Source organism: Neodiprion virginianus, chromosome 7, assembly GCF_021901495.1.
Source record: "Neodiprion virginianus isolate iyNeoVirg1 chromosome 7, iyNeoVirg1.1, whole genome shotgun sequence".
Lineage (NCBI taxonomy): Eukaryota > Metazoa > Arthropoda > Insecta > Hymenoptera > Diprionidae > Neodiprion > Neodiprion virginianus.
In genome coordinates, this window is record NC_060883.1 from 23,879,757 (window position 1) to 23,907,650 (window position 27,894).

The window sequence follows — 27,894 nt, forward strand, 5'->3', positions numbered from 1 at the left end:
AGTAAAAATGCTGCTCATAGAAACAATTATTAGCTGCAGTCTTTTTTTTTGTCCGACCAAAATCTGGAGCAATAAAAATTTACGCGTAAAACGTCGTATTATAGACCGTTCGATAAGAAGTTGAAAATATTTGCGACAGTATTTTTCAACACAAGTCAACGTGTGTTTGCGAATAAATAAAAGTACGCCAGTACCATCGGTAGTTTAATTCTATATCGGGCTTCTTCTGAGACACGTATTTCCGAATTGTGGGATTCAGTCCGCTCGGAATGAGTCTGAATAAAAGGAGGTACGGTTAATATTTTGATTCTCCGTCGTCGTGGTGCCAGCTCAACGGAGATCCCACCAACCAGCGGCGTATAGCGTCGCGACGCAAGGGCAGGGTCGTCAGTACGCCCCGTGCCGCCGACGGGAACCATCTCTCAAATGTCGATCCCGAAGGTGTAGCTTAGATTAGCCGATAGTCCCGATAATAGGAGTGAAATCGAGGAATCGTCCAATTTCTTTGTACGACAAACGAATCGACGGAATTTGATACTAGAAATTTAAAGCCTCGTATTATATATATTATAACGTAAAAGTGAGGGGTTGAACAGAAAAAAAAAAAAAAATAGTCTCCAAAAATTAAGAACGCAGCTCAAACGCTTATTACGCAAAATCGTAGAGATATTATCTTGCAGAAAACATATTGTTAGTGCGAGTTGAACGTGAGTCGTCCCTCGTGCGTAATTAACAAGTTAATCTGTCGATTGTACGAGTAATCAACGTCGCAAGAGCCAAGTAACGCAACAATTACCGGTAAAACGACACAGCCTGCACAAAAATTTCGTAGAGTAATTAATATTTTTTAATCAGACACGAATTAAACGGAAAGTATAAAGAGAGGAAGAAGAGACCAATTTTCAATTTAATTTTTTCAAACTGCGAAAGCGAAAGCTGTGAAAGTTTGAATCGTCGTTTACGCCGTTATTTATCGTGGAATTAATTAGGCACGGGTGATTATAGATAATTGTTGACCAGTTCGCGTTCCTCGAGGGATAAGTACACACCGCTAAGAAAGTATAATCTAACAAACGAAACTGTCTTCGTTTAGATTTTCGAGTATCCAACGCGTACCGCACAGGTTAAAAGACCAAGTGGTAAAACACAGAACACGTCCGTCTCAGGTATAATAATCGTTAACTACAACCCTCAGAGTATATACACGATCAATTGTCCGCTGTAATATTTTTATAAAGTATAATATATACGTATTGAGATAACCGTACCTACATACATATTTTCCACGATATATTCCGTATATTTTTACGAGGTATCGATATTGTCGCGACGCGATAAATTAATATTCACATTCTCGACTGATGTAGAAGAATAGCGTGGCAGAATATTTCAACCGTATAACAAATGAGAGATTATTCTTATACCGAGCAGTGAATGTAACATTGGCTCGAAGGGAAATTCGTAATTTTGATTTTAAAATAAAGAGAACGACGAAAAAGCGAAAAAAATAAACGAGATAAACAAAAGTGTGTGAAAAGTCTGCGCAGCTGTACCAGGTAGATAATCTCAAGGAGTGAGAGAAAAGAGAGACGTGCAAGATGGGATGTAACACGAGCAAGGAAAGCGTTCAGCCAACAGCCGAGGAGGCTAAAGAGGACTCGAAGAACGGGGGTGAGTAAATATTTCGATACTCCTTATCCATCCCTCGACGAGATAGGATTGATTTCCTTCCTCACTCCTTTTTGTTGTTTTCTAACCCGTCGTCGCTTATTCCTCGCTCTTTTCTTACTGGTATTCGTTAATTACCGTCTTCCCGAGGGGGTCTGTCAAGTCCCACCAACTCCGTTCCAAGCCGGCCAGGCTTTGCCTACCTCGCGTGTTCGAGACGTCAAAGGTTGAGTGTAAGGTCACGCGAGGATGAGAATTGCATTTTCGCAATGTCTGGCTCCTGGGCACACACAAACTCTTATCCAAGGCTATCCATCGCACTGTCACATTGATATTTCCACGCTCGATTGACAGGCTGTGCTCGACTTCGTTATTTTCTACGGTCTCTTCTTCTCGTCCCTCTTGACATTGCCTTGCCTTTTATCTGTGGTTTTAGTTTTGATCTTTGACTTCTACGACTACCAAGCCTGTTTGGTCGGTATTCCTACGGTTCGTGCAAGTGGGCCTTGCCCGTGTTTAAGCTAGTAAATAAATAAACATGCCATCCGGACTGGCGAAAAACAAATCAGTCATGATTAATCCCCTCGTATTCGCCCTGTTGCTGAATTTACGCTCTCTAAGGGGTTGCCGAGTTGACGAGCAGTGCAAATATTTTGCGAAGAAAAATGAACCGAGACTTTCGAAGAGGGTTGGCAGGAAAAAAATAAATAAAAGCCAAAGCTGAGGGAAGGGAAAAGAAGTGTAATTCGGCGTCATTCGGACGGGGAAAAACTGGGTGTGTTTTTAAGCGATCGGGTTACGTGAATTCGAGCCGTTAGCCCACGCTACAGGCGAAATAAAACACGAGCTGTTGCGCGTCTCTGTTGAGGAATCGATCGATTCAAATGAGAGTAATTGCCGGCGCGCCGATTCGCTCGGCTGGTATTTCTTCGCCTTTGTTCTCTGTCTGTCCAATGGGTCGGTGTTTTTTCACTCTCGAGGGTGGCTGAGAGCATTCTTGAAACTGATTTTTACCTCCTCGAATTAGATCGCTTGTTTTCGATTATTATTCGGAACAGAGGGGGGGGATCATCCCCGCGTCGCGTTCCGGAAGGACGACGATACGGTTTTGCAGTAGACGGGAAGCGGGGAGCGGCCGCGATTTCAAGAGAAGACAGAGCTTCTGATAACGCGATCGATTCCCCGCGAACAGGTCGGCGAACCTACGCCATTCTCAAATAACGCCTTCCTATAGCCAGCGGTAGACGCGTGTCGAGACGTCCAAGTTGAACACAAAATATATACAATAGTTTTCCTCGATGTATGCGAGTGGCTTTTCGCCATCGTAAAATGGCCGTTACAGCTTCGCAAAAAAAAAAAAAAAAAGTTACCAGCTAACGTCGAGTTGCGATAATTTTGCGATAGGGTGGTTCGATCTGCGAAGAGGGTGTATAGCACAGTTTATACACAATATAAGCGTACAACCAGTTTGTTCGTACACCCGGTGTTCCCGATAGCATCGCCCTTTACTGCAGCGTGTAGCGTAGGTAGATGGTATAACGTGAATACACGACGAATCAAAATTATACTTTAATATTCATGTGAAATTAGCATCGTTACTTTCTCGCGGATGGGTACAGGGTGATTCGGATCTGATTCCCCTCTTAAAACCAGGACGAAAGTTACTTTACGCGGATTTCGAGCTACCAACAGTTTCCGAGATACGGAGCTTCGAAGTTGACCAATCGCGGAGCTGCACGGCCGAGCAGACGACGCAAAGGCGGCTCTCCGATTGGTCGAACTTCTGGGTTTCGTAACTCGAGAGCCGTACATCCCTCGAAGATACTCCAAAGGAACTTTCGTTCCGGATTTTTACGAGCCACCCAGACCGCCGAACGTGAACCACCCTGTACGGACCTGCGAATTGCCGAGGTCGCGTGCCGACTCGACCTCCTTCAACAGCTCATAGCGATATAAGACAGATCCGCGATTTTGTGCCAGTCATAGCTTATGCATACATAAATTTCACATCGCGAACTAGGTAGATGTTACCCGGTGGCGAGGTGTGCTGGTTTACGAGTACGAGACCAAAGTAGGTATGTCATTACGCGTGTTGGACACGGATGTACGCGCACATGTATAGCAGGGTGTTTCATTCGTTAACTTTCTTTGTTCTTAAGATGTCACTCGAAAAATTTGTCCCTTCTTCGTTTTCGGTACTGATTTTTGTGAACAATGATCAATTGGACCACGATACGAAAAAAATAAACTAATGTACATACAAGTCCGTGAGATGTAGACATAAAAATAAATAAAAAATATAACAATAATTCGTAGCGACCTCTGAACATTCTCCTACTTCCTCCAGGTTTTACAACAGTTCTTTTCTTTCAGTATTTGTGACAAATTTTGATAGTGTCACCTTGAAAAAAAAAATGAAAAAAGTCAAGATACGACCCACCCTACCGCACATGTGTATGTGTCGTGTGAATTCGTACCTATCCGGTAAAATGAACGTGCAAATATGTATGATGTATATTCACGAACACCGTTGCTACGGCTACCATTGTGGTGTCTGCGGGCCGCGGCTTCTATCTATGGCATACGAGCCACTTGGGAATCGTGACAATTGAAGCAAAAGGGTTGAAGAGAAAGATGGTGAACCATCCCCGCTGGTGGTAATGCGATTCCGCGGATGTATATTCATGCTTCACATCCGTAATCGTGGACTCGGTGATCGAATACGAGATGAAGAAATAGGAGAGGAAGGGAATTTCGAGGAAAATATTCGAACAAAGGGGTGCAAGTCGACTCGGTCCCCCTTTCTTCAAGCCGACAATTATTCATTTCCTCCATCCCGTGTTACGAGGGATTCGCGATCCATGGAAATCGCTCTGACAATGGGACTGGAAAAAGAGGGTTCGGCGCTGCCGGCGATAGCCGGTGAAAAATCGATAGTCAACGAGCCATGGAAGCTCCTGTAAGCCACTGGCCAGAGGCAGAATCACACGTTTAACCCAAGTACGAATGTAGTGTGTGGATGGAACCTGCGAACCGGTACGTGAACGTACCCACCCACACATTGCACGCAAGGATGACGAAACGGATGTATCGATTTTCCGGCGGGTCGGTGTCGAGCGCGTATAAAATCGAGAAACGCGAGTCTAGTTCCAGGACAACTCTGCGTTCGTAATGCACCCTCGAGATAAAGCCCTGACTGCCTTTTCAACGACGCCGCCACTCGCCGATTACCGCTGATTGCGATGGATAATTTTAAACGAAACTCGTACACGCGCCTCGCGTGCAGGGGATAAAGGGACGTCGGAAAATTGAGAGACGGGCTGTCCAATTAAACTTCTCCAAACGTGATCGTAATGCACCTGCAGGCTGCAGTAAAATCCGACAGATTATTGCCGACCTTCGAGTCACCCCCCCCCCCCCCCCCCCCCCCAACGGCTCACTTTACCTTCGCGATCCTTTTCCGTTGACTGCTCGAATCTGATGAAGCGGAATTAAAACCGGATTAGAACCTGAAACTCGTTACGCCAAGTTTGCTCTGATGATTTGTGGGAAAAAGCTTGTAAACCTTGATCCTCCCTCTCTTCCGGGGGATGGAAAGGACGCGGTGAGAAATGAAAAAAGTTCCGCGAAAAGTCGTCTCACGTTTTTCCCAGTTGCCGTAATCTTCCGCGCGATCCCGTCCGGCGCTTTTTCAATTTCGAGAGTAGATCCGTTCGAAATCCGAGCTTCCTGCCGGAACTCGGGAAAGGTTCGCGTGCCCGCATCGCCAGAGGGTTGAAGGGATCGTACTGGCGTAGAGCCCTCGCCGACAATTACCTGCCCGGTTTACGGCGCCCGAGAAAAGCCCGATCTGAATCGGAGAGCGCAGATCCTCGTCCAGGGCCTCGAGGCCGAAAGCTCTCCGGTTATTCCCTTATTTATTGATCTCCCCTCCGGACTCTCCACGGCGGTTCGTCGTTCCCGAGATGAGGATGAGACACACGCGCGACTTTTCCGCCCTTCCTCCCTCTCGCAAGCTCTTCCGTTTCGACCTGTCTTACCGACTGACGTGCAGCCCTGTTTTATCGACGGCAGCGATCAGCGTCGATCAAATTTGCCGGAATCGCTCTCACGATAGGATCAATTCCATCACTGGGAAATCGTTGTTCAACTTTCAATTTATATACAACCCTGCGACGTACTCGGAGCTTTATCCGTGCGGAGCTTGCGAGCTTTTGTGGGTAAGGGCTCGCATCGCAGGCCGGTAATGCAGGGAACGCACTCATCCCTCCTCTAGTTCGCTTCTGCCTTACTCACGGCCAGTCGGAGCCACCCAAACGATTAATCGGTGGTGAAGCGCCGGCGAAAGTTTTACCCCAGCTCAAGAAAAACAAATATGAAGCTGGACAGAGTCGTCGGTAAGATTATTGTTTCAGTTTGTGCGATTAAATGGTCCGAAATCAGTTTCGTCGTCGAAGAAGACAGTTTGTCATATCGAATTACCACGAAACTACATCCTACGTAGGAAAAAATTGTACAAACTTTTACAGGACCGGTTCCAAGTAATTTCGGCGCGAACTCTGGAGGATGACAGGCGGATTGAAAAAGGCCGAATATTTCAGAGCTGGTGACGTGGTGGGAGTGGGGAAATAAAAGTGTCAAACTTTTTCGCGTGCTATACGTCTTGAGGGAGTGTCATTCCGGCCAAGAAACGAACGCCGAGGAGTTTTGGGGTAGAAAATGTGCAGATGGGAAGGCTTCCTCGACGAGCCTGTCACGAATGAACCCAGACTCGATCCGTCAGCCACGTGCCTTCCTCCTGTTGTGCGCCTCCTCCAATTCCCAATTACACAGCTGCCTGAGTTACATGGCTGGTCAGTGTTTTTGCTGCTACTCGTTCGCAAAAATTGTCGAGTATACCAATCAGCACGAGATTAATCTCGATTAACCAGAATGCCGTGAATTTACGTGCGGATATTAAGCGCCGAGTCGTACAGTCTGTAGTTCGGTGTATCTCTATTTTTTAACTTCTTTTTTTTTTTTGAAGTTGCCACTAGAAAAGTACTGAAAAAAAATTGTAGTTAAACCTGGAGGAGGTAGGAAAATAATTAGAGGTCGCTACTAATTGTGATATTTTTTATTGATTTTTTTACATGTACACCTTTCGGACTTGTATATGTATATATATATGTTAGATTATTTCTTTTGTACCACGGTCCAATTAATCGTTCGCCAAACAACAGTCAAATGCGCCTAACAATTTCACAGTTTCTTGTCACAGATTAATCGTCTCGGAGAAATTTGGATGATAGTTTTCGTTGACGAAATAGGAGTATCGCGTCACCTTAATGTCCCTGTTTCGTGTTCGGTACTGATTTTTATGAAGAATGATTAATTGGAAATAAATAAAAAATATAACAATAACTGGTAACGTCTTCTAAATATTTTTCTATTTCCTCCAGGTCTTACGACAATTTTTTTGTAGTATTTTTCTCAAATTTTTCGATTGATAAAAAAAAATTTAGAAACGAACCACCCCAATATATACCCATGCAGTTAAAAAAACGAAATCCTCAACAAAAATGCCAGATTCACCCACCTTAACGTCGTGTAAAAGGTGATGGCATTTTTCTCTTTCCCCTATATATTACAGACATCTCGAAGATAATTTTTCGCCAACCATTTTAATTTTCTCGCGTATACCTACACTTGGCGCGCTTCTCTTTCCGCGCGATCGACGCGACCACGTCGCGGAGGTGACGAAGAAGCAGCTCGCCCATGGTTGTAGGTACCTCGGCAAAAGGTTAGAAATTTGCTTGGCCGAGGCAAAAAACTAGCTCGTCACCGGCCACCCGGAGACACCCTTCGCGGTTCGCAGGGGCTGGAGTGTAGTCCTCGGTTGCGCGCACCTCGCGGCCCACGGCGAGACCCTAAGGGGCGGGGGAGGAGAGGGGGTCGTATAAAAGGGGGCGTCGCGACGCCGGAGAGTCAGTCGTGCAGGGGATCCTACACCGGGTGCAGCGAGCATCGTCAGGTGAGTTTTTCACGAGGAGGGATGACTTGGTTAGCAAATAAAAAAGAAAAAGTAGAAGAAAGGTGGAAAAAAAACTCTGTAACTTTTCAGTACCTACTTCATGTTTCTTTGTTTACAATTCCATTTTTTTTAATTTTTCTTCATTTTTCTTCATTTCTCTCTATTCTCACCAATTTGTCACGTCGTACTATTGTTTCTTCGTTTAAATATATATTCGAGAGAAGTGATGAAAAAAATGGAACTCTTCATATATTCCTGTCGCTCTTTCTTTGTAGACGAGGGCAAAAAAAAAAAAGAGGTGCGAGATAAATAGCCTTGTTTTAAATTAAGGATCTTACTCGTCCCGGATTTTCGGGGTAAAAATAGAGGAGTTTGCGGTTGCCACGGGGATGATCGAGACTTGAATTTGGGTATATTTCGGACCGAATCGATTCCGGGGCGCATCAATCATTCCCTATTTTCCTCACCGCGGGCTTGGAAATCTGACGAGTAACTTATGGGCGCGATATGCTTGGGGGGGGGGGGGGGGTAAGACCCTCTCAATGTCGAACCCGAAGAGTGATCGTGACTAATCTCACCCTTGAGTTTTCGTCATCGTTCGAGTGTAGAGCAGTCGATGAGGTCCAACGTCGCCCCCGAACATCCCTTTGTACCCTTTATTCCACCCTGCAAAATTTCAGTCCACACCGTAGCGTTGTAACTAAATTCCCGACGCTCCGGACTCGTAATTATCGAATTCCCAAGCCCGGGCAGCCTGGGCGTCTCGCTTTGGCTTGATAGAAGCTAAACTGCGAACACGGAAAAGTTGATGGGAAGTTATTTGGGGGGTCAAAAATAGTTGTTGGAAAAGATTCTCATCGTACCCGTCATGTAATTGTTCGCGAAATTAAAGACCCCATCGTATGGTTTTGGCACGCCGCGTTTTTATCGCTCCCCCCATAAAATTCGCCATGCTTTTTTACGCGCACTAATATTAGATTTTATCATCGTGTATGTCATACATAAAACCACTCGAGTTCGCAGGCCCTACCTTGAAGATAATCGGATCGCCGTCTGGTCCGTTTATCGTTAATTGCGTCACAACGGTGCAGGTAATCCTGAATGATCCTTGATCCGCTACCTATAATAACACGGTGGAAAATATTTCGCCCTTACATTGGCTTCTACCTGATTTTTATTTTCTTCTAATTTTTTCGCACTAACTGTGAGTCACGGTGACTATTCTTAAAGTATTCTTCTCTCAAACAGCGAACAGATGAAATCGAACAACGTTACAGAATTTAACACGTTTTTACCGGGTCTTTGACGAGGAGCGTAAAGACGCGCCTGAGAAACATGCTGGGAGTATCAAAATTGGAATCCCACTGGGCAAAGGCCTCGTCAGGCAGTTCGTGCTGTCTCCCTCTGTGTTTTATTCGATCTGATTAAATTGCAACGACCCATTTAGCTCCGAATGGAGACAGGAGGCTCAGGTTTAGAGGGGGGGTAGTTTTCACTCTGTTTAGACGCGCCGAATGCGACGCATTCATCGGTTTCTGATCAGACAGAGTGACGTCGTCGAGCAAGATACAAACCCGGAACAATGAGCTCAGCGTGTTTGATTGTTCACATCCGCACGTTCGAGACTGAAACCTCGTCAAATTTATATGCAAAATTGTCCCCGAGCGGCGGTGCAGGTGAACCTGTAGTTTGGTAGTATCGCGTTGAGATCAAAACTTTCCCGAGTAAGAAACTCTCGACATGAATATGGCTTGGTTAGATATGAGGAATCGAGCAGGGATTATAATGAACCGAAGTTATATACCTTCTGGATTAACTAGAACGAGAGCGGAGAACTCCGAGAACTGTATAATCTGCCAGCGATTATCTACGGGAGTCGGTATATTTTTCAATCCACGTAAATTACGAAGTTTGAGGTTCAAATACACGGCTCCGTTGCTGTTCCTGCAGATCTCGTTGGGAAGGATGACGATCTCTGCTTCCGGTTTTAAATTGACAGTTTAACGAGCGTGATTCCCAGTCTGATGGTTATTCTGAAAGAGAAGTCGCGGTTTTCCCTGATTCGTAATCTCTGCTATCGCATTCGTAACAACCGCCTCACTCCCTCCTTCGACCGTTACTTATCTACTTTATTTCCCGGAGCCTGTAACCGTTCCCTCCCCTTATAATAGCTGCACGCCTAGAAGCAACATCAATGGCGTCAAGTGCCGCGGAAGCTGAAAGAGAGGCCTGAAAAAACACAGAGAAACAGGTCATTAATTTGAGCTACCATTGAAATTCGGGGTTATAGAATCGGCGCGGCGGGGGTTGAGCTCTGCCATTTTATAAGTGCGCGAACACTGGCACACGCCGAATTTAACCGGCATGTGTGCGGGGAGCAAACATCCAGCTGCTGTGGAGCATTATGGAGGGAAGGCTATATCGCTGTTTACCTTCCTCTTCCTCTTCGGGGCCCGCCCCTCTCTTTCTGGATAAGATTAACGACCCGGCTGCCCGGGCGCTAATATCGAACCGAGAAATATATATATATATATATGCATATATATATGTGTGTGTGTGCGTGTGTGAAAAACCCGTCAAGTCGACGAGAACCGGCCGAAAAACTCAAAGCCGTTTTTCAAATCCTTGATTCGCGACAAACTCTCGTTGCCGACCCTCCGACATCTTTCCGGGTATGGATGAATTCAAGCTCCGACTTGGAAAGCTCCGACTTCTTCTTCCATGTCCCTCGATCGATCCAAGGAGCACGTAGGTACCTCGCAACTCGCTGACCTCCACGACCACTATGCTACTACACCAACCCGCGGAAAGACCTCGGATTAATTGTCACCTCCGCTTCGTGTAAATTGTTCCCCATCGCTTCTCGTAAACTTCGGCCTGCCCAAAACTACCGATTCACTGATATTCGAACGGTTTTCCACCGCTGGCGCTATTCAACTTCATTATTATCATTATTCTTCGAAGATTTGTGTCGTCTCAGGCAATCGTTTTTTATCGCAAGACTTGGCGCCTCCCACCCAGGTATAGTAACGGGGAAACTTTTCTTACCCTCGGTCATTTGCCGTTGCAAAATGGCGCCCAATTGGAATCATAAAATACTGATAAATTCTCATAATCGTAGGTGGAATTTGGTCAGATCCTAGACGATTGAATTCTTGCCATCTGAGTGCGTCGTTTGAAAGTTATTTCATAATTTTTCACCGTCGAAAAACAAAATTACGATCATTTATAATTCTCAAGTGCAGCGTGTCGGCTAATTCGACATACGGTGGAGAAAACGAACAATTTAGAAATTCACAACGTATGCTCGTAATTTCGAGAGTATGACAATGAGAAATTGTCGACAGAATCAGTCGACTAAGGATTCCGGAATACACAAGTAATAAATGTGCGGTAATTTAATTATTCGTTTCTTGATCGTTGTGGCTCTGGAGGATAGTTGGACTTTGTACTCGTAAACGCGGTACGGACTCATTTACAGAAAACACGCGATCGCGGCAGTCTGAGCGTGACCTGGAAAACTTGGGATTCGACTTTCCGTACCAGGAAAACAACAATAGCAACACAAAGGGCGGATGCTAACAAACAAAAACAGACACACCACGACACTCGCGGTAGCTCCGGGCGCCGACAGCTGATACTGAGACCCAGTTTTCCCGGCGGTACGGACGTGAGATAATCTCTCGGCTTTCCTTCACTTCCACGTTGCTTTTCTCCTCTCGTAGAAAAACACCTCGGAAAAAAAATGGTCGGAAACATCGCGGCGATAAAGAAGTTTAATTTTGAGGAGTTGAATTTTTCATACCTCGGCTTCGCACGGTGTTCAGGCCTCTTTCCATCTCCAGTGCGGTAATTCGACAGGCCAACGGATTACAGGTACCGTGATCGAGATAACGAGATTGAATCGCGGATCGCGATAAATATATTTACGACTTCCGTCCCGGGTCTGTACTCCTCTGGAACATGCTCATCCAGGCTGGATATTCGGCTCGGCGGGTAGAGGGGGTGGGGGTGGAAAGGTCCCGAGAGGACCTCGCGACCTGGCTCTCGGAACTCGACGAGAAAAATACGGGTTGAAAAGCCCAGGGTCGGTTCATAAATACGAATTAGAACTCCGGGGTAAAAGGTCGGACCTAAGGACGAGGCTAAGGCTCGCTCTTCTTCTTCCCCAGATATCAAACAATCGACGGAAGGGACGGGGACCGACGAAACTGCCGCGGCGGAAGAGGCGAGCAGCAAATCGGCCGAGGCCACTAAGGAGGCGGCGAGTCAGGGCGAGAACGAGAAGGACAAGGACGAGGCTGCCACCAGGATACAAGCCGCGTTCCGAGGCCACCACGCGAGGAAGAGCATGAAGGAACCGGAGAGCGGAACGAGGCAGCCGCAGAGCCAGAACGACGCGGAACCAACGCAGGAGCAGCTACTCGAGGAGTTCCGGGCGGATGACAAGGGTGAGAGGACTAGCGGTGTTTTCCATAATACAGGTTTGCAAGCAAAAAAGTGCACAGGGTTTTGTACTGTTTATTACAGATTTTCACTCACTGAAATCGGGGGAAGTACTAAGAAAATTCCATCACGTCAGGTTTTTTCTTTAACTCGTGATTGTAATTTCATTTAGAGTGAGACTCCGGTTTAACTCGAGATCTGGTATCCTCTTCTTAGTTCTAAAAATCCTATGCAAAAGTCATTTCTTACTCTCATTTAATACGTATTAGAGTGATACTCGAGAATAAATACAATCAGGGAAACAGAAAATGGAAAGCGGAAGTGTGTTCGGCGAGGTATCAAAGAGAAGAAGAAAAGATTTCATATTAAGTAAATTTCACGACGGAATTGTTTGTTTCATTTTATAAGAAATATTATTTAGTTCGTTGTAACGAAATGGTAACTTTTCATTATTGTTACGCTTTTTTTTTACGCAAACACGTTGTATATTGCAAAAATACTGTACGCGATGGAGGGAAATGGGAGTCATTTTCGGATTCGGCACACTCGAAAACATGATATTCAACAGAAACATCCCATGCAGTTGAAAAATGAAGTTTTCTTTTTTTTTTGCAGACCTGTATTATCTTTGGTTTCTCGTCATCCTTTTTGTTTATCCGTTATTCGTTGCGGAACTCACTCCCCGTACTTTCATAGACGTAAGAAATGAGCTTAATTTTCCAGAACTCTGCAACGCTGCTACCAAGATCCAGGCGTCGTTCCGAGGCCACATGTCGAGGAAGGAGCAGCAGGTCGTATCGGCTGCCTCGGCGGCGATCAAGCCGATCGAACAGTTCGTAGAAAAAACGGCGGACAAAATCGACCAGAAGGTGAGTTCAGTGAAGGCAAGGCTACGTTCAGATCGCTCCGCAAAGATTCCGGGCTCTGCAGCCTCACCTTCGATAAGGACTGGCGGAGGCGACGTATAAACCACGGAGTAATCCCTCATTAGCCCATACCCTGCAGTTTCCTTGAATACTAGCTTCCGCTTACGAGATGCGTAGATTACCTGGATTACTCGATCAGTCGAAATACGTCTGACGGTATCAACGCGCGGTGCCCGGATCTAAACAGCCATCCCTTTCCCGCGGTGCTGTTGTAATATTCATGCGTGTACCGTGTATCAAAGCATTATCCTTTCCCAGGTTCCAATATGGCGTCCAGTTTACGGCTTGAAAGGCTGATAAGTCCAGCGATTATCAGTGAATTATTACCAAACTCGGTACACCCATTCCAGCCATCGGTCTCTGAGCTTCTGAATTTTTCCACAAATTTTCATCATCGCGATTGAAAATGGCATCGATTGAAACTTTTCAAGTGGGCCGATTTTCGGCGGTTGAACAATTTTCTTCACTCGATATAAGAAAAATAAATTTCAGGCATTCCCCAGCTGTCGGAATGGCTTTAGGCTGATGCCGGTTCACTCCGAATTACAAACACGGGCAGAGGAGTTTTTTCTCAGGCGAAAAACCCTGCTTATAACTAAGTTTGGGGAGCTTCAGATACAGTACCTGAGAACGCGGTGGGGTCAGAATACACAAATTACCGCGAATTCTTTCCCGCATAATTTGCGTTTTTCATCCAGTGCGTTGCGAGGAGCGCGAGTAAGGCACTGCAAGGTTTGTGCTTTCAGACTCCGAATATAAATTTAACGCACAATTTTTCACGGCGAGAAAAAACAAACAACGATGAACCAGATTTTCTTAAGAGAAAGCGAATAACCGTAACGCCGGAAAACTGGCGTACGTGGTTTTCTGCGAGGGTGAAACTCAGCGGAACATATCCTCGGGCAAACAGCACCCAATCGAAGCTCCGTCTCTTCTCAACGAGCCCTTATGCATGTGCGTTTGCTTATCGAGTCAGTGAGCGTTGGATGATCGATTGGTACCGATTAGCTTCCTTGCGAACGAACAAAACCCTATTCGAGGGCCGGTAGGCGTGAACGTTTCCAGCGATTTCCACCCTTATTTATTATTATTATGACTATTTTTTTTTTTTTTATCATATCGCCATTCCTTCCTCACATATCGACTTTCACGCCTCGCGCCTGAATTACCGCCGATACGAAACTTCCGCGAATTTCGGGGCGGGATCCGGGTTTCATCGATCCCCTAAAAAATACAACTTCCCTCCGAGTTCGCCTTCCCTTCGAATGGCGGTTGACAGAGCAAGCTGTCCGGTAGTTATTCCTGCAACGTCGTGGGTGTTGAGTTACCGCTGTTTGTTCAACGCGATCAGATTCTTTCTCTAGCGCAAATTGGTAGTTGAGCTTCGTCCCGTCGTCTTACGTAAGTGTTTGATCAAGTCGGACAAACAATTGCTTGCAACGTTACAGTGTATAGTAGTCGAAGAAAATTCGAGTAATGCGAGTCAACGGAGGGATGAAAAAGGCGGAACCTTTTGAGGGGAAAAAATTCTCTGCACGTCTCGATTAAAGTGTTGAAAAGTGATTACACCGGCACGTGGGTACCTACAACGTTCGAGTCTTTGAAATTGCATTGAAACGTTCGAGATTCTCACTCGGCGTTCAGCTTGCGGGTCCTTTTGTGGCCATTGTTAGGCCGGCGAAGCGGCGCAGGAAAGTTTCCCGAGTCCGGGGATGGCAGGCAGCCATTCTCACAAAGAGATTGCGAAGGGAATAATTTTCCAACATCCGCCTCCGGCGCGGCGCGTTTGAACGACTCTCTTGGCAGCCGGCATAAGGTGTCGGAGATCAATGTTGGGAAAAATATATTCGCGAAATTCCCCGCCTTCTTCCAATTTTTGGCTCAGTCAGAAAGAGAGAGAGAGGGAGAGAGAGAGCAGAACGAAAAAAAAAAAAAAAAAAACAAGCCCATCCGTGTGCAGTGCGCCGCGCGAATTCCGGCCAGCCACTCCAATCAGCGGAGTCAGCTTTCTAGCTCTCTTCAGAATCTCGAACTCCAGCCGCTCTAAGGACGAAATCCAAGAAAAGAGAGAGGATCGTTTGCCGTGTGAAATAAAATAAAATCCGAACGTTATGATAATATTTCTCAAAGGAAATGAGTAGAGAAAGATATTACGTAAATTTTGGGGCGTGAAACAATTAACTCGTTCATGCATACATTTTTCCTTACATAGGATTCACTCAAAATTTTGAAAACATGTGCCTTCTGGGTCGCTGATTACGAATCGGAATTCGAAATTTGAAAATTCAAAATGTCGGACAGATGAAGACTAGAAGAGAAAAAAATTTACGCAAGCTCTGTAAAGTTCTCTGGTATGTACTAAGTTCGTGTAAAAATTAGCGTGTAGATTGGCAGAAAATGCTTTTTTTCGTGGTAAAGTACGAATTACGAGATTTGTTTACATTTCCTATTTTCACAATAAATGAATAAATAAATTCTAGATTTTTTTAAACTTGGAAATATCTCAGAGGCCATGTGGGACTGAAAAACTGGGCAATTGTTTCGAAAAAAGTAGTTCAACGAATAATAAGCTGCCGAAAAAAAAAAAAAAAAACAAAGGTGGGACGCCGAGCGTACCAGCGTGAATTAAAGGGTTAAAAGCTCTGTACAAGCGGCCTAGGCGCACACGGGGTTAATAATTCACAGGGAATTGCACGCCACGGGGCATTTTCTTCCGCATAACCTTCACGCCGTGGCAAATAAGACCGACTAGTGCAGCAGTGCGACAATGAGTAAAACATCAATCCGCCCTCGGGGTCCCGCGAGCCGAGAGCTTGCACAGGGTTTTATTGATTTTAACGTCACTCCATTGTTCCCCGAGACTCAAACAAAGCTCCAAAGTCCCTCGGCTATTGTTTTAAACACGTATCAAGCGTCGCGTCAATCAAAAGCAGCCAAACCGTGTAAGGATTTATTTATCACCGCTGATCAGGCTGATGAGACGGCACCCCGAAATTAAGCTCATCCGGCGACGATGGAAATTGATGATGAAAATTGACCAATAAAAGATTTTCATTTCTTCGAATCCGAGGTGAAAGATGGCAAATCCATTCTCTGACCGTCGAACCTTCTCCTCAGCTTTCGATATCCTCGCCCTCGGCCAATCTGTGAAATATCAATGGCGAGCGCCTCGCAGGGTGCAGAAATATTTTGCAAACGAATCAGCATTTATGAGAAGCCCTCTCAAGGTATGGCCTGATCGATACAATCCCGTTTCTCCCTGGCTGCAGCCTCGTCACAGCTGAAGTCGAGGCCGAGTGTTATAAATCCCGAGAGAGGGTGCAGGATGTTTGTTCTGCACGATGGATCAGAATCAACGGGTGGTGAGAAATTTGGGGCGGGGTTGCAATCCCAAAAGCGCCTAGCTCTGAATTATTTCATGGCGAAACTTGGAATAAAGAAATCAAACTTTTACGAAACAACAAAGTTTCGAATCGTCGGAAAGCCGACTGCTCAAACTTCCGGGATGCAAATTTCCGAAAATTCAAGTTACGATCGAGCAAAGTTTCGAAAAGTAAAGTTCGAATGGAGTGAAATCCCGACAAATTAAAATACACTCACACAGCGTAGAAAAATGAGAATAACCGAAAGTCTTGGATCATTCGGAATTTCGGTGTTTCAGATTTTTGAATTTTCTCACTCTCGCATTTTATCCTCTCGGAATTTTGAGCGTCGGGTTTCATACCATTCGAAACTTTGATGTTTCGTAAAAGCTTGATTTCATTATTCTAAGATACGCGTGCAAGAAATTCGGAATTCGGTGCTTTCGGAACGTTTAAAATTCGAGATTTCAACACCGCCCCCGAAATATGTCGCATCCTGAGGCATCGCAGAGGAATAATCAAGCGTCGGTCGGAACTGCAATCTCGCCATGTTAGAATTCAATTTGCCAATAATTATAAGGAAACCCGATCCCGTTTATTCGTGTAAAACGCGATCGAATCGTTAGCCAAAAAGCGATTACCCGCCCCTGAAAATATCACGAGATGATAAACTGATTAAAAAAAATCAAATATTTTCGGACGTTATTTCTGCGGCCTTGCCGGGTAATAATAACAAACGGTGAATAAAAACCTGCCACGATATAACAGGAGCTTGTCGATCCTTATCAGTCACGATCCTTCGATCTACAGTCGCTTCTAGGCGGCCTTCGTGCGGTTCGCAGGAGTCGATTACTCGTTGATTTTTCTGTTTTATTTTCTACATTTTTTCCCGCCCTCCCCGGAGCTTTTTTTCCAACGATTCCCATTTCGCGAAAAGGAAAACGGGACGCGTGTAGAAAAGTCTCGACAAAAAATGTAGATAATTATAAAACACGGCCGGGGTTCGATTCTCGGGGGGATTTCGGCCGATGCGCGAAACCGGAAACCCACCCTTTTTTCGCACATGCACACCTGCCCTCCCTCCCGATGTTACTTTCGCCTCACACTCTGTCTACCTGTTTAATTAATGCTGCACGGGCCGGACGCTCAAGGGGCGAAAGGGGGCAAAAGGGGGTGAAACGGGGTGAGGTGAGCGCTCTCTCCGCTCCGCTGGGGTGGGATCGATAATTTCAGCACAACGCCGGCTATTATTAGCAACTTTGACATTAGTTTCACACGTATAATGTATATGCATTGACATATATTTACGTATATGTATGCCAATTACGCCTTATACATATATTATACCGATGCAGACACTCGGTTACAGCGTACAAGTGCAGTCGGAAATTTTATCGTGATTTTCGAACGCGAATTCTTGCGGCTTTCATTCAGTCCCAGGCTTGAAATTACGCTCCGATATAATTTCCATTCGGTATCACCCCTAAGAACGGATATTCGTCTTTTTTCTTGCCAATCGTCCCCTACAGTGATGTGCAGTTATATACGACGACGCCGGAAGGAAAGCCTAGAAGGCAGGGAAATTATTTAATTACCGATAATCTGGTACGCCGTTGCTGGCTGTAAGCTGATAAGATAAAAATAAAGAAGGAAAGAAAGAAAAAAAAAAAAAAAATTGACGGAAGAAACCCGAGTCGTTGATATAAACGCGTTAACGAGAAGAACGAAAGAAAATGAGAAAAGAAAAAATGACAAAGTTATAGGCAAACTAATGTCTGTCTGTAAAAAAAAAAAAAAAAAGAAAGAAAGAGAACAGTGAGGAAATATTACCTGGATTCTAATCCACGTAGTAATTAATAATGACAATTCTTGTTGTTTTTCTTTGGATAAATTTCGGGGCGTCCATTTTCTATTCGGTATAAGAATCGTGCCGACGACGCTGGTTTTCAACGTTCGTACGAATTATGACAACCCAGACCCAGACCTTGGGTATGAAACGTGGATTCGCGGTGAACATGATTTGATATTTGGCGAATAATGCAGACCTTTCCCTGATCCGAAATCTCTTGTCCCCTCGGGGCCGACAACCAGCAAGGCGTACCTCTCGTGTTTATTCAATGATACGAGACCCGGTGCCCCGGTTAGAATTCATATCCTCTCGCGAATACGACACGCTGTTTAGCGCGGCTCGTTATTCCCGGGCGATAAATGAGATAATTAGTCGAGCGTTATTACAGCCGGTACTCGACGTAAGAATGACCAAAAAATAACGGACTTAAGATGAAACGCGTCGTTTATTTTTAACTCACTATCCACCGCTACGGACTCTGTGTACAGCAAACGTTTAACGAGCGGAGAAAGTGATTAAGTTTGTTAATTTCAGCAGTCTAACAATCCGCGAAGCTGGTAGAATAGAAGAGGGTTGACGGATTTCGCGAATTCCAAGCTGCGGGATCGATTTGCGAAAAGTCACGTGTCCGAGACGTGACGAGATTTCGTTATTCTTCGACGAATCCTGGCGGCGAGACGCGCCCAGAAATTCCGTTACCTTCGATCTTTGCGCGGTTCGTCAGAATGGAAAAAGAAGAAAGAAAAAAGAAACGGCGAAGCGGACGGACTCTGCGAATTAGGGTGAAATTCGCGCTTCGGTAAGCGTCAGGACTTCCATCATCTCCGGCAGGTCCGCCATGCATAAGGGATGATTCGGATTCAAATCACGGTGATATCGCGCAGCTCTCGGGTAAAAGCACAGCCCCTGCTGCAGGATCGCGAGTACGTTCTTTGACCCTCGGAATAATTTCCGATCTCTTCAACGACGACGATATTATAGGCGAACACTGTTTGCATGTGCAGCGAATTGTTCGCGGCTTTCATCTTCGCTAATTATGCCCACTTCGTTTGATTGGCTAATTAATTTAAGGCCCCGTCCGTGGCTGGAAAATAGCCTGGCTGCATCCCGGAGTGAGGGAGGTAATGTATTCGTGTACACATCGCACGACCATGCTTTGCAAAATGAGCATACGACGCTGTATTATTACGTAGGTACGTCGTACAGAGCCAACGCGATGTCTTCGTCGCGTCGCGTCGCGTCGTTGCGAAACGTGGAATAATGTTGAGTGAAAAGTTTCTCATACCCCCTTAACCTGTTTCCCTGCGTACGTATGTGCATACGTTTATCTACGTTTCAATTTCTCGCCAACTTTTCCTAAAAGTTTATACGCGGCTCGATGTAGGTCGCATCTTCTCTTGAATGCAAAACAGGAATAACACAAGGGTGAAATTCTGTGCAGAGATTATTTATTCCGAAAAATTATTGCTCGTTTTACATTTTCATATTCAATCGAAGATTTTTACAGGAATGTTTCGAACTGATAAACATGATAAAAGCCAAGGTTTGAAGAATACAATCATTTCGATCGAGAATGTCGAGGTACTGAATCACGTAAAGAAAAAATAAATAAACGAATTCCTCACAAATTGTTTGAGCTTGATTTTTTTGGGGGGTTTTCGGATAGTTTAAAAAAAAAAAAAAATACGATACGTAGAATGGTTACATTTATTTACAGATGATGAACTTATGTTTCAGGCAGAAATACATTACTTACTGTCATTTTATATCAAGCTCAAACGAATTGTCGAAAATTAATCGTCGAATGAAACGAAGCGTCGATATTGTTGATGATAAAAAACAAAAAAATCGTCAAATACCTTGACTATTTTTACTTTACTTTGTCTTCAGCCTTCTTATTGTCGCGATTTTGTTTCGATTAACAAAATTGAGTCACCGATAGAATTATCTTCAGATCGAACTATAAGGAACGTCGGTTTTCCTCTTTCAGGTAAACGACGCGCTGAACGAACTTGAGAGCATCGACTTGACAGATCCGGATCTGCACAAGGCAGCAACAAAGATCCAGGCGAGTTTCCGGGGTCACAAAGTGCGCCAGGACGGGCCGGCAGTCGGAGGAACAGAGCCTGGCAAGTAGGCGAAAGTACCGAAGGTACACGGGCTGGAAGAAAAATGAGGAAGAACTTAAAAACCAAAGAGCAAAGATAAAACGTAAAAAAAAAAAACAAAAAACAAAAGAAAATTAAAAACGAAAAATTTATCCTTTTTCTAAGCCACCGCAAAAAAAAAAATCCCGGAAGGTAACTCGGTGTGGGGAAAAAGAGAGAGAAGATCTACTGTTTCTTTCCCACAAATAAAAACCAAAAAAAAAAAGAAAGAAAACTGCGAGACACACATTCCTGCGTCTAATGTAAATACAGCGGTATTATGAGTGGGATTTTATTGGCGCTGGCTGGAACGGAAAAACGAACAACCCGTTATGCGAACGCTAACCGCTAACGGATTATAAATTCAGTTACATATACGATTCCTATTTCTGTTTTTTTTTCTTTTTTTTTTTTGTTGCATGAGTTTATTTATTCATTTTTCTTCCTTTTTTTTTTTTTTTTTTGGCCCTCGTTTCAATTTATCAAATCACTTCTGATTATTAATTGAACCGTACGTCACGTATTGTTGTTGTTATTATTGTTGTTATTATTATTATTATTATATATATACTTACAGCGTAACAACGATGTAGAAGTGCATATTTTACATAATAACTAATCTAACTTATATAATTACGCGGTATAAAAACCGTAAATATGTGTGTGGTTCTTAGATGCGGGGAGGTATAATATACGTATAATATATACACGTGATAGAAAATAGAACCTACATTGTGTTATAATTTTCAATTGAAGGTGAAGAAAATTTTTAAAAGAATTTTATCAAAAACTGGAATATATCCTCAAGCCTGCTGAATCGTTAAGACTTGCTGCGGATTTAGATTTTTTTTATTTATTCTTTTTTCCTAATTTTTTTAAGTTTGTAAAGGTAACATGTACGTCGTTTATTAGAAAGAAAAAAAAAAAGAACAATCGTACCTAACATACAGGATTTACGTTTAACAACATTACAGTAAAACGGGGATCGAACGAGAAGTGAGAAGTGAATGATACAGAATCACTTTTCCGTACAGTTTATTTTGTAATATAGTTACTCACGCATTATAGGTATAATATATTATACACGCAAGATTAGTATATAAATACGTAGAAGTTATAATTATATAGTAATTATTATTCTACAAGCTACAGGGAAAGGAAGAAATTTTCAAAGGCATTGCGTATGCGTATTGAAACGAAGAAAACTCGTTTATGAATAAACTATGAACACGGGGAAAAATTATAACGAGCTGAGAAAACGAAAAAAAAAAGAAAGAATAGTGATAAAATGAAAAAAAATTTAGCGTCAATTCGATACTCAAATCAATTAGGGGGCTTCGTTTTGTTTGCGAGGCACGTACAATTATAATGCGATATAGGAATACGAAAAATATATAAAGAGAAGTCTGTGAGCGGAAATTTTAACAATAATAACAATGATAATTATGATAACAATAACAATGATAACACGGTACTTGATGCAGGAAGGAAAAATAAGCGAGATGAGAAAATTGAGATATATTACACGTATTACATTGAAAAATATTACATTTTATATCCCAGGCGCCGATCTCGCTCGGTGTCTGTTATTATTATCGCTAATGTTGTTGTTATTAACATTATTATCATCATTATTATTATTTTTACAAACAGGCCGTTTTCACGTCCGCGCGTCATTCATTCGTTTAATTCGCTAGCTGAGAAAAATGAAAGATGAAAACTAACGAAAAACTATAAATGTCGTATTATAATAACGACCGTAAAACAATACCGAGAGTAATGATAATACGAGGAATAAAGTATGATTCCGCTAATTTTTAAAAAAAAATTGGGCTGCAAACCTGATCGAAGATACCGTTAACATTTGATAATCACTGATTGAAAGTTGTACTAATAATCGTTTTTGCCCCGTCAGATAATTGGGTACACTTATTATATATATATATATACAATGCATACTCCCGTAATACGTGAATTATATACGCGGTATTAATTTCCTCCCTTATACGCAATTTTATTATACCTATTATATATATGATTATACATCGTATATGTGTGTATGTATATAGTTATATATATACATTTATATGTACTGTATAATCATCCGATACACTTGATACACATAATTATTATATTATACCTACATCTACCAATTATTATACATATATATCTGTATAAAAAGCAGCCTAGTATCTACACATACATATATTATTATTATTATACACCGTAACCGCGATTTTCTCCAATTTACACTAAAGCGATAAACTTCTGATAGTCGAAAATAAAATTGATATATCTTATATATGTCAAAAACATCCTAAACACGAAACAACGTTAATTAATTCATTAGTGATTAATTGACTTGTGGTTGGTATTTTTCTAGCCCAGCGTCGCATTGCAATTGCTTTGCAATTGCTTAACGTCAGTGTTGTTCTTTAAAAATCTTGATTGTTGATTACTATGCATTGTTATTTGTTGAGCAATTGTCACCGCTTGTACGTTTAACATTGGGAGAAGAAAAAAAAATCGGAAAAAAATGATAACTCTTCTGTGATTAACAAGATTAGTTAATCGATGAATGAAGAGAGAAGTAAAAAAAAAAACAATTCAACGCTAGCGCGTCTAATAATTTATTTCTCGTTGCATTGATCTCTTGTACGCAGTTGGAAAATTTTCTGTTCTACCCGTGTCACGAAATATATCCAGTACCTGTGAAACTTAGTTCGTACCTGTTCAAATTATTCAATTATCGCCACGTTCGCTTTATTGGAAACTTTGTTGCATAATTACTGTATACATAAATTATTATACATTATGTGCCATGCCTGCGCACCTGTCGCACTCTCATGAATTCTTACACTGTTAAGCCGATGTTGTTTTTAGCGGGCCTAAGAACTCACAATATTCTACATATTATACATACACACGCATGCCTATGTATCAAATATTTATATATATACACAATACACGTATACATTACTTGTTACGGTGAATAACGCGTAACGATTTTCTATGTAATCTCAAAAACAAATTTAAGGCGCTACGTGCACTAAATAAATTAGATATTATATACACCGCGTAATTTGTCACGCTGCCGTGGAAAAATTGGCCAATTGCAGTCGCGAAAACTGAATTTTTTTTTTCTCTATTTTTTTTTCTTTTTAAGCTTGTATTTTTACAAGCAGAAATGACTTACTTAAAGAAAACATGTGAACGTTAACGAGTTGCGAGAATTCGAGCATTTTTAGGGATATAATTACGGTCATTATTAATCATTGAGTAATATTGGAAGCAAGTTACTGTAAAAGAAGTTCATTCGCATACCCACCGGTAGTAAAAATTTAACATCGTTGGCTTTAGGTGGGATGCTTCTAAACATAATGAGAAAAGAAAGAATGAATGAAAGGAAAGATTCAAGAGGAATAAATTAGTAGAATCGTTTAAGACCGTTGGTAAAAATTTGAAGAATAGCATTTTTATTCGATATACGCGGTCGGTATAATTATTTACAATATTACACGACAGTTGTAAGGCAAATCCTGATTAAAATAATTTTTCAAACACTGTGAATTTCAACTTTATCTAATTTTCATTTAAATTGAAATTTTCTTACCAACAACACACAAGCGCATCGCTTCAATTTTATGTATCGCTAAAACGTGAGCCAAAATAAAAAGGATAAAAAATACAGTAAAGAAGGAAACAACAAGGATCGATTTTACGTCGAAATTGTAATACATCTTGATGCCAACGTTAAACAAAAAAGAAGAAAGACAGATTTTGTTCTTTCAATCCAACGAGTAATCAAGAATTACAATAATAAACGAAGATTTCTACAGTAAGTGAACGAGTGAACGAAGAAGAGGAAGAAGAAGAAGAAGACGAAGAAAAAAGAAAACACTTTACACATAATTATGATCTCGGGGAAATAATCTTTTATTAATTAAATTAACTTTTATTCAAATAAAAATGTTAAATCAACTTCTCAGTACGACATTGCGATGCATTCGCAGCCTGCAAACCATCGCATTATTTTTCCATGCGGTAAAGATGAGTAAATTCAAACAGGGCTTTGCACTGTACCCGGTGACACATGTCACGAGAGGGACGACGTATCGCGTTGGGCTAGATTGATCACGTCGAATTTAAAATTCAGATATAGGTATACGTTATACGCTCGTTGCGGATATGAAAGTGTAGAATACGCCCGTGGGTCCATGGCTATGTGACCCGGCCGCGTTGTCACACAGACAAACATCTATACCTATACGATGCATAATTTATGCAGTGTTTGAGGAGAGAAGTTTCGCAACACCGAGTCTATCGATTCAACCGGAGGTTTCGGTTGAGGTAGGTGTAAAAATATTGCGAGAGAATCGTTCCAAGGTTTTCGCGAATTCGACGCGAGAAGGACAAGAAACGAAAATCAATTTTCACTCCAATCGGTCGTATGATTTTTTCTCTCTCTATCTCCTCTCTCTCTCTCTCTCCCTCTCGTTAAATTTTCCAATACTCGTATGTTATTTAATTATACCAACGTGCGTAAGAGTATCATAAAATAATTTCGAAAAACAAAGATATAAACTATGTGCTTGTAGAGGAAGTGATAATACATAGGTGATTTCGAATTGTACTTATACATAAACAAATATGAATATATATATATATGTATATATATTTGATATATATACACACATATATATCAAATTAATATATAAATACATAAAAGGCGAGGTGAACTATATATTGCAATGAAGGTAGAAAATTGATATTCAGGATCGATCTTATGATATAATTTTACGTATGTGACCTATATATAATACATACATGTATGCATACATGATTAAGTATAATTGCTTTAGTTTATATAACATTACACAATCACCTTATTATTACCTACAATAAACGCGTTGATAAGAATTGAAGGGAATCTTTATTACGTTTTTCTTCGTTCAACAGCAACAATACACGTGGCGATGTATGTGTGTACATTCAGATATTATGCCTATATCTATTCTATATACAATATATGATTTAATCGAGCAGTACTACATATGCATATGTACCCTGTTTATTTAAAATAAATGCCTACGTCAGAATGTATATAAATGAAAAAAGGGCGAATACACGAATTCCCCTCGGTGTTGCTAGAACGAAAAAAGGAAAGAAAGTTTTCTCATAACGCTGGCTAAATATACATTTTAATTTAGCTGTATAATAAATGTGTGCTTTTTCTCGTAAAAATTCCTCGGGATCCAAGCTCGTGCAGAAATGATGTACCACATAGAATTACGCTCGAACGTTTCGTCTTATTCTCAAATAACAAGTTTTAATACAAGGTGGAAATTTGAGCGAGTAATTTTTTAGGCAAATCGCGGTTCCCCAGCCGTTTCATAATTCAATTTTATATTCAAACCCGCGCGCCTCTGAGTTTCGGGTCTCGAGCCGCAAAATGGCGGCCGGTCACGTGGGACGGAGGATCAATAAGCGCGTGTAGCGCTCTGTGTCGTTTCCCTGATCCACGTCGTGTTTTTCTCCTTCCTTGTTCCCTGTTTTATTTACAGTTTCGCGTCCAAGGTTGACGCGCGGTCGTTTGGCGCAAGTGTACATTAAATGGTAATATAGTCGGTGGCGAATAATAAAACGAGAATTTGCATAACGCCGCAGAAGGGGAAAAGAGGGTAAAAAAGACACGCAGCTCGTCGTCTTATCTCTGTAAATAATCCCGGAATGGGTAGACGATACTACTGTGACTACTGCGATCGGTCCTTCAAAGACGACCCGGAAGCGAGAAAAAAACACTTGTCGAGTATCCAGCACTCGAGAAATCGCACCGAGCATTACGACCGGTTCAAAGGTGGGATTGATTATTCTCTTCCAAGCTTCAGGCTTCGATAATTCATTCCAATTTTACAAAACCATCGATTTTCAGACGCAGCCGTTATACTGAAGGAAGAGTCCGCGAAAACACCATGCAAGCGTTTCATCACTCAGGGTGATTGCGCCTTCGGGAGCGGGTGCAGATTCTCCCATTACACACCGCACATGATGTGGGAGCTGGAGCAGCACGGTAAGGGATGAAATCGATCGATTACAGACCGAGATTCAACGTCTTTCGATCCTTTCAGTACTCGCAAGGGAACGGCAGAGCTTGCAAGGGGTGGATTTACCGCCTCTGGCCTCCGAGGCGATCGACGAGCTTCTCGAGGGAGGAACGGAGGCGGGAGACCAGGTCCGAAGGAGCTTCGTACCCCGGTGGAACTACCCCGTTGAGCTTCAGAGCTTTTCCAATCTGCCACCATCGCTGTGGCCGATAATGCCTGACTCGATAAGGGATACGAATTTTGGAAAATGGGGCTTTTAGTCGGCCGAAGGATGAAGCATGATCCGTGATGTTAGAGACTCGACAAACTCGGGTGGGAGTAAAAACATGGAAAGATCGAAAAATCGACGAGTCACGGTATCGAATTTTTAAAGCTGTGAAAACTTGATTTCAGAATTTAACGACGCAGAAAGTCGAAGCATGAAATATAACAGTAAAGTAAAACAATATAGAAAGGTCAGAGTATAAAATGCCGAACTATAGATCGCCGTCAGAATTCCTCTCGATAATATAGAATCATACACAGATTCTCAATTTTTCCGTTCTATGTTTCGACCCTTTATATATTTTGTCTTTCTGATTTGCGAGTTTCTATGTTTTCAATTTTCTACACTTGGACTTTCAACCACATGTTCAAATTCCACGAATATAAAGATTTTCGGGTCTGTGAAAATTTATTATTCGGGTCCTTCCGTCAATCGGGAATTCCATTTCTTAACCCCTAACCTTAAACTCGCTTCAACTCGTCAACGGCCAGTTTCTTCATTACCGATCGGTAAAGCTCCGATCTCGCGCGCCTCTGGCGGCGAGCTGCGCTCGGCAAAGCTCGGCAATCGACGAAGTCTGGCCGATCCGGCTCCCTCCCCACTTCGTTGCTCACTCAGTCGTCGCCCGGCGTCGGGTACACGCAGACTATAGAATCGCTCGACAGACTTTGAGAGCATCGAGCACGCCGCAGGAAGTGTCGAGTTCCTCAAAAGTTCCGAAGCGTCAGAGTCAAGCATCTCCGAACGGTAGCATGGAACGCGAGGCTCCAAACCGCCGGGCCGAGCACTCCGCAAGCTTTTTCACCGCCGCCTAAAAGCTCGCGTGTCTCATTTCACTATCCGCGACGCGAGTGCCGGACGCCCGATCGAGGACTCTGGATACTCACGCCGTCGCCGCTTCCCTCCAGCTCTTTTGGTGAGTTGAAGATTGGTTATTTGAATCGCAGGAAGAGAGGAGGAGAGACGACAACCACCGATTCGCAAAGACGAAGGAGGCGAGCCGCTCGATTCGAGTCTCGCTGCGTCCCGACTCGCGAAATGGACCGAGACCCGTTCTGTTCGCTCGTTCAAATTTCCTGCCCTTCGGAGCCTGCGGAGCGGGGACGGATTTTCT

The 27,894-nt window shown here is 42.9% G+C and overlaps 3 protein-coding genes across 5 annotated transcripts in view; all 3 read left to right on the plus strand.

The window, feature by feature from the left end:
- The first annotated feature begins 379 nt into the window (after positions 1-379).
- On the plus strand, positions 380-23,087 carry LOC124309098 (cilia- and flagella-associated protein 91). Of its 3 annotated transcripts, XM_046772366.1 has the most exons (5): positions 380-1,166; positions 1,368-1,671; positions 11,854-12,132; positions 12,824-12,996; positions 20,255-23,087. In XM_046772366.1, exons 2-5 carry the CDS (start codon positions 1,599-1,601, stop codon positions 20,399-20,401), a joined length of 672 nt encoding a protein of 223 aa, XP_046628322.1. In that variant the 5' UTR covers positions 380-1,166; positions 1,368-1,598; the 3' UTR covers positions 20,402-23,087. The 3 variants fall into 3 exon arrangements, with proteins under 3 accessions (XP_046628322.1, XP_046628321.1, XP_046628323.1); XM_046772365.1 differs by having other exon boundaries at positions 380-1,671; XM_046772367.1 differs by having other exon boundaries at positions 387-1,671; positions 12,851-12,996.
- Positions 23,088-25,945: 2,858 nt separating this feature from the next.
- On the plus strand, positions 25,946-26,887 carry LOC124309100 (zinc finger matrin-type protein 5). Its single transcript, XM_046772369.1, has 3 exons — positions 25,946-26,268; positions 26,344-26,481; positions 26,540-26,887. Exons 1-3 carry the CDS (start codon positions 26,142-26,144, stop codon positions 26,773-26,775), a joined length of 501 nt encoding a protein of 166 aa, XP_046628325.1. The 5' UTR covers positions 25,946-26,141; the 3' UTR covers positions 26,776-26,887.
- A 499-nt stretch (positions 26,888-27,386) lies between these two features.
- The window catches only part of LOC124309090 (pleckstrin homology-like domain family B member 1), a 30,108-nt gene continuing 29,600 nt past the window's right edge, over positions 27,387-27,894 (plus strand). The window contains exon 1 of the mRNA XM_046772344.1: positions 27,387-27,696. The gene's annotated coding sequence lies outside the window, so the exon portion shown is untranslated. The remainder of the gene's footprint in view (positions 27,697-27,894) is intronic.

Bases quoted from the DNA above. Each gene is read 5' to 3' on its own strand.
- LOC124309098 (XM_046772365.1), top strand. From the start codon at position 1,599: ATGGGATGTAACACGAGCAAGGAAAGCGTTCAGCCAACAGCCGAGGAG. The intron at 1,672-11,853 runs GTGAGTAAATAT...CTTCTTCCCCAG, and splicing joins AGAGGACTCGAAGAACGGGG to ATATCAAACAATCGACGGAA. The intron at 12,997-20,254 runs GTGAGTTCAGTG...TTCCTCTTTCAG, and splicing joins CGGACAAAATCGACCAGAAG to GTAAACGACGCGCTGAACGA.
- LOC124309100 (XM_046772369.1), top strand. From the start codon at position 26,142: ATGGGTAGACGATACTACTGTGACTACTGCGATCGGTCCTTCAAAGAC. The intron at 26,269-26,343 runs GTGGGATTGATT...ATCGATTTTCAG, and splicing joins GCATTACGACCGGTTCAAAG to ACGCAGCCGTTATACTGAAG. The intron at 26,482-26,539 runs GTAAGGGATGAA...CGATCCTTTCAG, and splicing joins GTGGGAGCTGGAGCAGCACG to TACTCGCAAGGGAACGGCAG.